The sequence below is a fragment of the Chiloscyllium plagiosum genome, unplaced genomic scaffold, assembly GCF_037043375.1.
Source record: "Chiloscyllium plagiosum isolate Xiang-an unplaced genomic scaffold, Cpla_swu_hap1 HiC_scaffold_36, whole genome shotgun sequence".
Taxonomy (NCBI): Eukaryota; Metazoa; Chordata; class Chondrichthyes; order Orectolobiformes; family Hemiscylliidae; genus Chiloscyllium; species Chiloscyllium plagiosum.
In genome coordinates this window covers 22042704-22056671 of record NW_028270174.1, presented here as the reverse complement: position 1 = coordinate 22056671, position 13968 = coordinate 22042704, and the positions used below count along the sequence as shown (strand labels likewise).

The 13968-nt window shown below is 39.6% G+C and overlaps 1 protein-coding gene across 9 annotated transcripts in view; it reads right to left on the bottom strand.

Moving 5' to 3' along the window:
* kiaa0232 (KIAA0232 ortholog) overlaps positions 1-13968 on the bottom strand; it is a 130286-nt gene that overhangs the window by 24647 nt on the left and 91671 nt on the right. For all 9 annotated transcript variants that reach the window (XM_087980040.1, XM_043674210.2, XM_043674209.2 and 6 more), the window contains 2 exons: positions 13536-13620; positions 9750-13041 (listed from right to left, as the gene is read on the bottom strand). In XM_087980040.1, the coding sequence (XP_087836166.1) occupies positions 9750-13041; positions 13536-13620 (3377 nt within the window). The remainder of the gene's footprint in view (positions 1-9749; positions 13042-13535; positions 13621-13968) is intronic.

Here is a 13968-nt window from a genome sequence, read left to right as displayed (position 1 = left end):
CTGCTAAAGTAACTTCCTGAAGGGCCAAAATATCTCAGCCAATACTTTTAACTGCGAAATATGTGTCGAGTTGCAGCATAAAACTTCCCATTCCTATGTGAACAACTGTCATCTGCTAAGCAGTTTGCTTATTAACTTGTTGGGCTGTTGTGTAATAATATATTTGTCACTGCAAGTTTCACCATAATGGCCTACTTACATCACAGGATTTGAGCTGTTAGTTTGAGCAGCAGACATAGCAATGAAACATCGCATAGTAAGCGTGGGCCCATGGAAACCCCATACAGAATTTCCTTGGGCTATTCAGAGACCAAACAGAAATCTAAGTCAAGTATTGTTGGAAAGGAAGTTTTAAAGGTCTGAATTATTTGTCAACTAAATGCTTTAGGAACAGTGCCTTGTATGGTTATTTGCCTTGTCTTTTCAAAGTGTAGTAAACTTGCATAATATATTAATCAGTATATTTGGAATTTGTATTTTGTTTTAATTAAGAAGGCTGATGGATTTTATGTAGTCCTGGGAAAATCAGAAATGTCAGAATGTAACCTGGACAGTGACCTAAATATATAAGTTCTAAGGCATCCTGTGATTTCAGTTCACTGCCTGGGAGTATCCCTGCAGTGTTAAAGGATAAAATGTTTCACTATTGAATTTATGACAAGCCAAGCAAACACATTAAGACAAATAGTTCAACTTTGATTTTAGAACAGAACTGAACATTCAACTCTCATTTCAAAAGAACCCAGAGTTCAATTCAGGAGGGGGAGGCAATGGCCTGGTGATGTTATTAGTTTGTTTTCCAGAAGCTCAATATCTGGGGAACAAGATTCGAATCCCGCCACAGCAGATGATGGAATTTGAATTCCCAAAAATTCTGTGCATTAAGAATCTAACAATCATGATATCATTGTTAATTGCCAGGAAAAACCCATCTGGTTCCCTAAAGGACATTAGGGAAGGAAACTGCCATCCTTACCTGGTTTGACCTACAGATGACTCCTTATCTACAGGAATGTGGTTGACTCTCAACTGCCGTCTGAAATGGCTGAGCAAGCCACTCAGTTGTGACAATTACAAAGTCATAAAAACAAAATGGATCGCCTGGCACCAGAAATAATAACAGCAAAAAAGAAAGCCCTATCGAACTTACAACATCCTCCTTACTAATATCTGGGGGTTACGGCAATAATGTGAGATTGCCTGTAATGTATGATTCCATAACCATCATCACCACCCTTGGATATGTCTTTTCCCACCAACAGGACAGACCCAGCAAAGGTGTTGCCTTCAGAGACCTCAACTCATTTAAACAAAAAGACCTCGACACTGCCTGAACCAACTCTCCCAGGTTAGGGGCAGCACAGGAAGAATACAGAGTAAAGCTCATTCTACTCCTTGAACTAATAGCTAAACTGGAAGTAAAATTTCCTTGATTCTTTGGAACTGAAAAGGCAGCTCCCCTAACACCGTCCCCATTAAACACTCCTGGGACAGGTACATCATGGGGTGAACAGAAGAAAAACTTTCCCCACTCTTTAGACTCAAAGTAAAGTTCCCTCTACACTGCTCCCATCACACTCTCCCAGGAGAGGGCCAACGAGAGAGGTTAAATACAGAGTAAGGGTTCCTCTGTTCATTTGAACTCAAAGTAAACTGAACATAAAGTCTCATCAACACTTCTTCCAACAAACAGCAGGACCAAAGGGTTTCAAAAAAATTCCCTCAATTCTTTCAGGGAGTGTGATGAGACTATGGCTTCAAGCAGTGTTCTTTGGCCTCCTTTATTAATGAAGAAAGCTTCAGACAGATGTCAAATGGTATGCTTAAAGCCAAAAAATTAAACAGCTTCTAAGGCTTTGGGATTTTTTTTTATTTAAAAAAAAACATTGGAACAATAGAAGCAGACTGAATTGGTGGAGTGAAGCTCCCACAGAAGCAATATTTTTAATTTTAGCTTTCTGCAGTTGCTGGGGTCATGAAGTGGAAGCTCTTGCTCCTCTGTTACAGCTAAAAACTGGAGTTCTCTTGCGACAGCTTGAATTGCATGTGAGAATCTACTTGACTGAATTTGCCTTTGCCAAGGGTGTGTTTATGGAATGTTACTATATTGGAATAGTTAATTACCAGTTGTTAATATATGTATGCATGTCATTTTGTTAAACTTTTTGATAGAGTTAGTCAAGTCATTTATTTTTACTTTGACAGTATTTTAGCTATAGCATAAAAATAAAGTTTATTTTGCTTAAAGTCGAGTAGCTTGACCAATCAACTTGCACCCGGAGACACAGAGTCTTAACGCATACCTTTAAATTAAGAAAAAGGTTCAGGTCTAGGCTATCTTCTTAATATATTTTGAAGGGTATTGGCCTAGTCTATAACAGGAGTCCAAATTAAAAAATACTGAAGCAATCCCTGCAGGGGCACCCCGATCAAAACCGAACACAAACAAAAAGTCAAATTGAATCATACAGAACGAAACAAAAACTAACTGAATCAAAATTACATTGTCAGACCGATGATGCACTCAGCCCCTGCATTACCCACTGGTATCGAAAGGCCTCGACTGTGATAGATTCAACACGCCAGTATCAGTCTCCAGGGATACCTGAGCGTGGGTGTAACCGCGAAAAGAGTGGCTGTCAGGAATGACAGGCCCCTCCGTGGCCCACTGCCTGGACCTGTCAATGGTCACCTTAGCCAGGCCCAGGTGCAGATCCACAAGACGGCCCTTCACCCTGTCCGCCCCATGTGCCCGCAGATCAGGAGTATGGAATTGAAGTGCAACCAAAACCTAAGGTGCAGACGATTCTAGAAGAGGCCTCACCAACGACCTGTACAATCTCACCATGACATCCTAACTCCTATACTCAAAGGACTGAGCAATGAAGACAAATGTGCTAAACATCTTAACCACCTTATCTATATGTAATGCAAACTTCAAAGAATTATGTATCTGAACCCTTAGATCTCTCTTTTCTACAACATAATCCAAGGCCCTATTTATTGCATATGTCCTTTTTGTTTTACCAAAATGCAATACCTCGCATTTATCCAAATTAACTCCATCTGGTTTTCAGTCCTTTAACCAATTGATGACGATCTCTTTATAATGCAAGATGAACTCCTCCAATGCACCATAAATTTTGGTCTCATGCACAAACTTACTCATCAGGCCTTCGATAGTCTCCTCTAAATCATTTATATTAATGACAAACTAAAGCGGACCCAGCATCAATCCCTGTGAAACACCATTGGTAACAGGCCTCCAATCCAAAAGACAACTCTCACCATGTCTCCTGCCATGAAGCCAATTCTGTACCCAATTGGCAAGCTCACCCAGAATCCCATGTGATCCAAATTTCCCAACTAGTCTACCATGCGGAACCTTGCCAAAGGCTTTACAGTCCAAATAAACAATGTCGACCGCTCTGCCCTCATCCATTTCTTGGTTACTTCCTCAAAAAAAACTCAATCAAGTTTGTGAGACACAATTTCCCTCATACAAAACCATGCTGACTATCCCAAATCAGTCCTTACCTCTATAAATGCATATAAATCCTCTCTTTCAGAATCATCTCCAAAAACTTACCCACCAGTGAAGTCAGACTTATATGTCTACAGTTCCTAGGCTTTTCCTTTTATCCCTTCTTAAACAAAGGCACAATATTATCCACTCTCCAGTTATCCAGTATCTCACTCATGGTTATATATGATACAAATATTTTTGCACGGGGCCCCGCAATTTCCGCCCTAATTTCCCACAATGTCCTGCGATATACCAGGTCAGCTCCTGGAGACTTATCTACTTTTATATTTTCTAAGATGTCCAGCATTTCCTCTTCTGCAATGTGAACTGTTTTTCAACCATCAATATTTATTTCCCTAAATTCATTTTGGAAACCCAAGGTTGACCCTGGTGGAGTTCAGCCAGTATTTGCTCAGAACAATCACTCTTGCTCCCCATATTAATATGCCATCCTCTACCGTGATCTCACCTTTCGAGGGTTCAGAAAGGTTTCAATTCTGTATGTGATAGACTTTGGATTTCCCCCATTACCTTTCAATTTTGCCAGGACCGATTTGTTTTTCCAAAGTGATAGTGTCAGCTATGATTGGAAGCATGCCCAGAAATTTGAAACCATTATGGATGGATCCAGTGGCAGTACCACCAGTGGTGTATCTGCCAGCAGAACGTAGCTCAATGCACCCACATTCACTACTTAGCCTCCCAGACGGTGTTCCAACTTTAATTATACATTACTATTCGAGTCCACTGCTAAATTCGACCTGAAGCAATGGGCAACACTTCCTTGTCTTAAGTATACCTAACAGGAGTCTGTGGCCTGTTATTATTACAAACTTAAGACCATAAAAGTATTGATAGAACTTTGACTCCAAATATGACCACCAAATCTTCCTTCTCTATCTGGGTATCTTGATGCTCTGCATTAGCCAAAATCCTGGATGCACATGCTATGGGGCATTCCTCTCTATTGGGCCAGTTATCAGCTAATATTACCCCAAAGCAGTGCAGGGAAGGATTGCATTTCATTACCAGACCTTGCTTGGGATCATAGTATGCCAACACCTTACAGGGTGATAGAGTATTTCTTCACTTTCTTGAAAGCGATGGCTTGGCTATGCCTCCACTTCCAAGGCTGATCCTTTTTCAGGAGTTGATGCAAAGTTGCCAGGATGGAGGCCAGGTTATGTCTGAACTTTCCATAATAATTCACCAGCCCAAGGAAAGACCGAAGCTCTAGTACAGATATGGGTATCAGGACAGTTTTGATTGCCCTCACCTCATCTTCCAACAGTTGTAACCTGGTCTTGTCAACTCAAATAGGTCATTTAGAGCACCTGGAACACTCATTTATCCCTTCTAAAGTATTAGCCCACCCCAGAGAACCATCTAAATACAACATTCAAATTCTTCAAGTGCTCCTTATTGGTGTTCCCTGTTATTAGCAACGTCTCTAGGGGAATAGTGACCTGGCTAGACTTGTAAAATATTCTCCATCGTCTGCTGAAAAATGGCACAGGCAGACAATAACCCAAAAAGGCAGGCTCATATATTAGTACAAACCCTATTCTTCTGGGAATCCTCATTCAAATGCAATTATGAGAATGCATGACTCATGCCCAGCTTCAGAAAGGACATGTCCGGTGTGATGCTAGGCAATCGTCTACACTCAAGTGGTGTTCCCCATGCTCAGGTCAGACAGGTGAGTGTGTCTACTTCCTTCGGGACACCCTTTGGCACATGCTCCACTTGCCGCATATTCTAATAACAAAGCCAGTTGTAATGCCTGCTTGAATTCCAGTTGGGCTTTTTGCCTGGTTAGGTCATTAACCCCACATACCAAACATTTTCTCAGCATCATATTCAGGATGGTATGCCTCTGCCAGTCACCTTAACTTCGTCAAAACTTTCAATTCAGATTCCCCTGGTTCTCGAACTGCCAAATAAAACCAATAGCATCTCAGAATCAGAGGTGGCTTGGGGTTGTAATAACCCTTAACTAAATCCATCAACTCTTGAAAGGTTTTAGTATTTGGTGGAGAAAGTGAGGTCTGCAGATGCTGGAGATCAAAGTTGAAACTTTATTGCTGGAACAGCACAGCAGGTCAGGCAGCATCCAGGGAACAGGAGATTCGACGTTTCGGGCATAGGCCCTTCTTCAGGAATCTTCGACGTTTCGGGCACAGGCCCTTCTTCAGGAATTCCTGAAGAAGGGCCTGTGCCCGAAACGTCGAATCTCCTGTTCCCTGGATGCTGCCTGACCTGCTGTGCTGTTCCAGCAATAAAGTTTCATCTTTAGTATTTGGTGCCTCAGAGAAAGTTAGGCTCCGAATAACTGAAAATGCTGCGGATCTGCAAGCAGTCAGAGGAATTACTCATTGTTTTTCATCTGCCCAATGTCATTTGCCCAGAAATAATAACGCATTCTTTTCAAATACCGGGACTGGTCTTAAATGGTAGGATTGAATAAGTCAAGCTTCCCAAATAATACCATAATGCCAGAAATGCTTACGCCAACTCAAAGCTGACGATCTCAAGTGAATTTCTTCAGGAGCGAGCTTTGTTCTTGTCGCCACTGAAGTAACTCCAGAGGCCAGTATCCAGTCACCAAGTCACCTTTTATTTACGTGTAAAGTCCTTGACACTGATCCAGACTCAATGTCAGAATGTCTAACACTCCTACTTTTAACCTGTCAGCTAGAGCTCCCTGATAGGAACGCATTCTATAAGGTCCATCTGGCTGACCTTGTTACAAGCACTAGAAACACTATCATTCTCAAAGATAACTAGGGATGGGCATTAATCCTAGTTAGCCAGTGACACCCTAGTCCCAAAGACTTAAAATGGAAAACCAGTTTCCCCTATCAGGTGAATCAAGTCAATTCTGGGCCCTCAGTAACCTCAGTAGAAGTGGTTTCTTATCAATGGAGCTTCTAAGTCAGGAGAGTGTGTGTAGAAATCATATTGCTAAAAAGCTCAGATCATCAGAAGTGAGATAATGCCTGCGGACTGGGAAAGGAATTGTAAGCCATCTCTGCAGTCCAAAAGAGAGATTCTGGAAGTGAATTAAAAAAGGATTTTTTTAAAGTTGAGATAGCAGTCATATTTCTCTGGGAGTGTTTTCAATAGATTGTATCAGGGGAGGCAATGGGCTAGTAGTATTATCACTAGACTGCGAATCCAGAGACCCAGATAATGTTCTAGGGAGCCGTGTTCAAATCCCACCATAGCAGATGGTGTAATTAGAACTCAGTAAGATCTGGAAGAGTCTTACATAAACTGTGAATCCATTGTCGATTGTTGGAAAAGCCCATCAGGTTCACTAATTTCCTTTAAGGAAGGAATATGCCATCCTTACCCTGACTAGCCTACATGCAACTCCAGACACACAGCAATGTGGTTGACTCTTAACCACCTTCAGGGCAACTAGGGATGGGCAATAAATGCTGGCTTGACCAGCAACACCCTCATCCTATGAATTAATTTTTAAAAATGGTAGTGTTGGTAAAATTGTTGACATTTTGTTACGATGATTGTGAGATCTTTATTTGAATCATATAATACTTTCCTTTCCATAATAATGTTCTATTGTCAAAGAATACCTGCAGTCTCGTGTCAGTAGATTTCAGTAACTAACCATTATAATCATCTGCAAAACCTAAACATGTGATCAATCATGTTAGATTCCATTCCAGATCCAATTTCTCCTACATTCTATCAGCTGGGATTATAAAATATGATACAAGATCTGATGGATATCCTACTGACCATCTTTGCTGAAATGGAAATACTGATTATTTAGTACGGGGTACAGATATTTTATGCATAAAAATACATTTTCGTCTGGAGGGAGCCAGCATATAAAAATGCACCATCATGGTCAGCATGAGGAGATACTCGGAGCAAAATTGAATCATAAGTAATCATCCTCTCTCTTCAATCTCTCTTGGCATTTCAAAAGCCGAAAACATTTAATTAACCTTGATCTGATGCAGTCAATTGGTTGAGCTATTATCCACAGTATGAAAACCTGCTCTGGTATATCGTATATTTATTTACTCGATCTTTAGACCACAATGCAAAACCAGCCACAGGGGCAGCGTTCTGATTTAATGACCACCTTCATTTTCACGTTACTTCTGTTAAGGATATCATTCAGATATGGGATGGTCTGGAAGACTACTCCCTTCAACATTTCAGTCCTCATCATAGCGGTCTAACTTAAAAAGATATCACATCAAAGTACAAAACATAAGTTTCAAAAAAAACCTTTATTTTAGACATTGGTCAAAATCAAGACTGGTTCGAAGATAATAAGAAACCATTGACAAGAATCAACATAGAATTGAGTTTAATTTTGTGCGGGTAGAATACTCACAGTTAATAACTGAACCCTCAGTACATTGAGGATCAAAGGAATTACATTTTAAATAGAGAAAGGACTTGAAGATGCCAATGAATGCTCTAAAATAGGACTGACATCATAAAAAAGGATACTACTGGATTGTCATTCATGTTCACATGACCTGCAGCAAAAAGCAGCTGCTTTAGCCCCCCACCCAGTCTAGGTGAGACTTGATTCAATCACATATTATAAAGTTCACTTCTAATTTCACAAAAAAATGATAAAATGAAGGGCATTTGCTTGATGGCAGTCCATCATCCTTGTTTGAGAAGTACATACTTGTTGATGATGCCCAGATCTTAAGAACAGAATTTCTTTTCAAAGAGCACAAAAATGTTAAAACTTGAATTATCTCAATGAACTATTAACATTTTGGTTCTGTACTTCTATTTGTAAGCATTGTCATGATCAATGATACTGTGAAATTCTATAAATCCATAACATTTGTTTAATATATACAATGAATAAAAAGTGATAATTATTCTGTCTTCAGATCTTCTTACTAAATAATACTTTTTTTCTAATATATTCAAACACGTTTAAGAGCATAAGACACAGGAACAGGAGAATGCCATTCAGCATAATCGAGTTTGCTCCATCATTCAATGAGATCATTGCTAATCTGATCATCCTCAACTTCATTTTCTTGTTTTTACACCACAAACTTGGATTCCCTTGAATATACAGAATTCCACCTGTTCATTACCCTTTGAGAGAAGAAATTGAGCAATTTTCAACTCTTCATACTTTTCAGAACCACACTCATTTCTTTGTGATCTATGTTTAGCTAATGAATCTGGAAAATGGAAGAACAAACCTTTTATGGTAAATGACTTAAGTGCTATTCCCCTCTCTCAATATGTGAAGTCAATCTTCAAAGTGGTAGACGACCATTCAGTTTGTATTTAAATTAAGTTAACATACAAATTTATTGAACGAATGAATCAGTGAATAATGTGATCATAGTTATTTATAGTAGGAAGACCTTTTCCCCTCACAGTTGAGTAGATAAACTAAGTCACAATTTTAAAAATTATTATTTATGGATAAGCTTACAAACGTGCAATCTTTTCTGATGAGTTAACTGATATTTTTTTCTGTGAAGCTTTCAATTAGTTTGCTTTCTGATTATTCAACTCCATGAACAAATTATTGGCTGCTGCAGCTTGTTTGGAATGTTCATATTTGAAACTGGCTTCAAAATAACTGGATGTCATGCATTTAAATGATGAAATCACTTGTTTTTATATCCAATTTACATCAGTTGCTCCCTCAAGCTTAAAAATTACAAGTTATTTGAGTGAAATTTGTAATTTTGTTTCAAGAAAGCTTTTTTTTGTACTTATAATTAAAATTCACTACTTAAACAAAAGAATGGGTGGTCATTTTCTGACATAGCACAAAGTTATTTGCCCCAGTGAAAATGTACAGATTTATTGATAGATCTTTGTTGGGAACAAAGTACTTATCTATCTATATTTGCTTGCATTAGGTAAGACAATAACATTTTCTAGGAACTGATACTAAAGTACAATTTTCTTTCCAAATTCTCTCAGTCTCCTTACTTTGAAAGTTTGTTATCCCTTTTGCAACAGTGTAAGTTTTGACTTCATTGTGACCTATTCAACAAGAAACCTACAAAACAATTGTGTAATTTTGATACATAGTGTCTTAAAACATACCTTAGTTCACCTGATCAATGGGATAAAATCATTGCTAAAATAAGTATTCAAGTATAACCTCTCAGCAACTGATCAAGTAGCAACAAGTTACTTATTGCAACATTGTTAGGAGACGATCGCCTGAAAGAGTGGTCCTTACCTCTTGTAGAGATGCTGCTCTAACATCAGTTCCCTCACTGAATCCAGAAAAGTTCCTACTTATTGTACGATTCTGGAACGCTTCCACGTTGTCACATGGTACCTTCAACTTGAAATCTATTTCACAACTATTCACACTGGTGCATCCAATTGATGCTTGTAAGTTACATTCTGGGCACTGCTGCTCTGCCTGTAAAAGGCTGCCAGAACCTTCATGAGAATCTAGGGAAGTCTGAGCACTCTTTTCCATTCCAGCTTTTTTTAGTCTAGGCAGGAATTTTCCTGATTCCAGCTCCAACTTTCCATAATAATGTCCTTCGCACTCCGCATCTTCTTCCAATGGCTTTAAATCTGCCTGTTGATCCTCAAACAAATCAGTCTGGCAGAGGACAGGTACAGCAACATCCTCCTTTTCAGACTCAAATTCTGACTCACTTCCTCCAGTTGGTGAAAGCTCAGAGGCAGATATAGGTCTGAAATGAGTCCGCGGTGAGATTCGAATAGCCCTGTACTGCGTTTTGTCAATACTATATATTTTAGGATGAAACGTTTCACTTTCTGAGTCCGAACACAGTATAGATTTGGGCTTAAAGCTTGGACTAAATGTTGCAAGCCTTTCAGGTTCAAATGAACATTCCACATGAAGAACTTGTGAAAAAGGATTGTTCAAGTCAAAGGAGGAAAATGAATACTCAACACCAGGTTCTTGACTCTGATAATTACTGCAATTCCCCAATAAATCTTCATGGAAGATGAAAGAGAACTCAGTATTTAACCTATCATCTCCTTTTCTTGTCTGGTCACATGGTGTGAATGAAGCACAAGATCTCCACAATGGTCTGTGGCCAGGAGCAAAGTTGCTACCTGGAGTCATAAAAACATCTGTACCTGCTATGGTTACAACATCTGAAGCTGCACACTGCAATAAAGTACCTTTTGCAGGATCAGGAGGAACTACACCCCAGTCTCCACAACTGTCAAATGTTTTCAGTTCTCCATAGACTCCACCAAGAATGAAAGCACTTTCTTTGTCAGTACTAATATCCCAAGGTTTGGAAGGTGCAGTGTAATCACCTACATCTATCTCTGCAAGTTCTCCGGTTGCAACGGCTTGGGCCTCTAAGTTTTCCTTCTGGCACTCCCACAGGTGATATTCAGACCGCTGCACTGCCTTTTCATGAGGCTCTTGCAGGATGTCCTGTTTTGTTACCATATCCAAACAACAGCAATGGCAACCATTCACCTCAGCAGGAAAAAAATCCTCTTCTGATCGTTCTACATCTAGTGTTGTTGCGGCATTATTTTCTGCTATGGTTGTCCAAATGTCCTTTATAACTTCTGAGCCATAGCTGTCCCCATGAGTAGCCAAATGCTCTGCAAAGATTTCCACAGTTTCATATTCCTTATTTCCTTCTTCTTCCAGCTGAATTCCACACACCGACTCCAGCTTGGATTTCTGTTTGAAAGTCATGCTTGTTATATTTCGTAAAGCTCCATCTGTTTGAGAAGGAGTGTTCTCGTGCAATAAATCCAAAAGGTCTTCATCAAGAAGGCTGGACGAAATGCCAGGGACGATACAATCAATCTCATCTGCATTAAATTTAGTGGACTCCTCCATCTGAATACCAAAGGAGGTTTCGTTATCTGAACGTGTTTCTTCAGAATGTGACCATGGGCTGCAGGTTCGTGTTGAAAGATTTGAGCAATGGTCATTTTCATCAAAGGCACTATTTTTGGTCCATATAAGCAAACGAGACTGTGTTTTCCCTGGCATATCTGCCCAGCCTCCAATATCACTGTTCTGATTTCCCAGGCCAAGTCCATCAAAACAGAACGGTGATGTAGAGTTATCATATTGCACTTCAAACAGAGAAAAACAAGTAGAGTTTAAACCAGACCCTTCATTTGCTTCAGAAAAGTGTTCTTCTTGATTGCCAGTACTGCTACTTGCATCACACAATGTATTATCCACAATAGGAGAAAGCGTAATGGGGGAATCCCCAGCAAAGCTTTCTCCTTCTGCTTCATCAGAGCTGGAGCACTCCCAAAATTGAGCTATATTTGCTAGATCATTTACGAACAATCCTTCTGCATCAAGAGAAGCTTGGGAATCTGTCCATATTGCACTTTCCCTCGTCAACTGTAGTCCATCTAACACTATACAACAGTCTGCCTCAAAATCAGTTTGCTCTGTACTTTTCCGTCGAATCATACTTAAAATTCGACTCTCTCCTTGCAACGAATTTGAGGCACTAGGATCCAATATGGATTGATGAATATCCACTTCATAGAAGTGAGTAAATTCAGATAGATGCATATCATCTAAAATATCACTGTCCTTGGGATTAGAACAGCTAGAGGTCCCAGTGAGGTCGTTCGCCTCATCTAATAATGCAGGCATTTCAACAAAGTGACCATCGACGAAAGCACCTGCTGCGAGGTATGTTTGGAAATTATTGTTACTAATACAAAGACCCTGCATCGTCTCCGAAAGCTCTTCCAAAGTTAAAGATTCACTATCATTAGCAGCTACGCTATTCCGGTATGCAGTTTCTAGCTTACTTTTTCTACTTGGAGGGAACCAGTACTCTGCAATTGGTTCAGTGTACCACAATGGTTCTTCTTTGAATTCTTGTTCCCTTCCACTTCCATTGCCAAGATCTTTTATATCACTGTTGCCATTTGTTTTCCTTCTCATTTCTTTCGTAAATCTTTTTCCTTTTTTGCACAGCTGTTTGGTAGGTCCACTGCTGCTGCTCCCACAGGTGCTTTTGCGATCATCTTTGTCAACAGACTTCAAAGATAGCCTAACTTGTCCATTTCGCCCCTTTTTGTTCCGAACAGTTTCTCTCATCTTATGTCTGATTTTAACTGCTTTGGTGGGACCTTTAAACTCATACTGGTTCCCACTTGAGCTTGAGCCTGCTTCACTGGAACCAGAGGACCATGAACGAGGGCGCATCTTTCCTTCGGACCTGTGTCTGATCTGCTTCTTTCCTGTACTGGGTTTCTGTTCTTGCAAGCCATTGTTGTGCCTATTTTCTTTTTCCTTTTTACTTCTTCTGAACATGCGACTACTACTTGTAGTGATGGTAGCCTCATTTGTTCGCTCTCTAGTGCCTTCACCTTCACTGTTGCAATCTTTTGGAGAGGACGTATCAGTGCTTGTTTGTGGAGCAGCAGATGAAGAAGAACCACCAGAAAATGAACAAGCTTTGGCCTTATTCCACACAGTCATGATTTCTTGCAGACAGATTGGCTTCTCAGAAAGAGGTGGAAATGCCTCATAATACCTAAAAACAAAATGCAAATGAGTTAAGTGTTCCAGGTGACTTGGTAAATTTAAACTATTGACATCTGTTAAATTTAGAGCCCTTCCTGATGAAGGGCTTTTGCGCGAAATGTTGATTTTCCTGCTCCTCGGAAGCTGCCTGACCTGCTTTTCCAGCACCACTCTAATCTCGACTCTAATCTCCAACATCTGCAGTACCCACTTCTGCCTATCATAGTTACATTTGTCAACTTTGAATTCATTGATAACTTGAGAAGTTCCTGTAAATTAATGTTCCAGTCGTCTTCACTGAAGATACACATAACCAACACACAAGCAATGATATCAATTTTACATGTTGCAAACACATCGATTGACTTACTTTACAAAATAACCAAGATCTGTCACAGTTAGAAACACTAAATGCCTTGAAAGAAAACAAACTACAAATATAAATCCAGAATGTGCCCTGAAAAGGTAACTGTTTTAAAACAGATCAATAAGCTTAACACTTACATTTCTACCTGATCCTTGGTGGAAGGAGATTCTATAATTTCAGGAGACTGAGATCCTTCTGTTTTCTTACTAACTTGCTTCTCTTCTGAAATTTGGAAAAAGGAAAGAGAAAGCAAAAATAAATTCAAGTTGCTCTTGTATGAATAATTATTTTGTTCATTATATTTCTCCTCAATTCATGAAAATGATGAGGTGAACTGTTGGAAAGAAATAGGACCAGATGGTAGTGTGACCTCGAAATAGTGTTAAGCGAAAGAGTTATCACATCTTCTCAGTTACTTCTGAATTCACATTGACCTAAGATATCAAACACCACATAGATACTAAAGTCAAGCTTTTGGTGTATTTTTACAATGTCAAATGGAAATGTTCACAATTGCAGAGCAAGAAAAATATGAAGTTAGAGATCATCTTGTGGTTAGGAGAACGACCA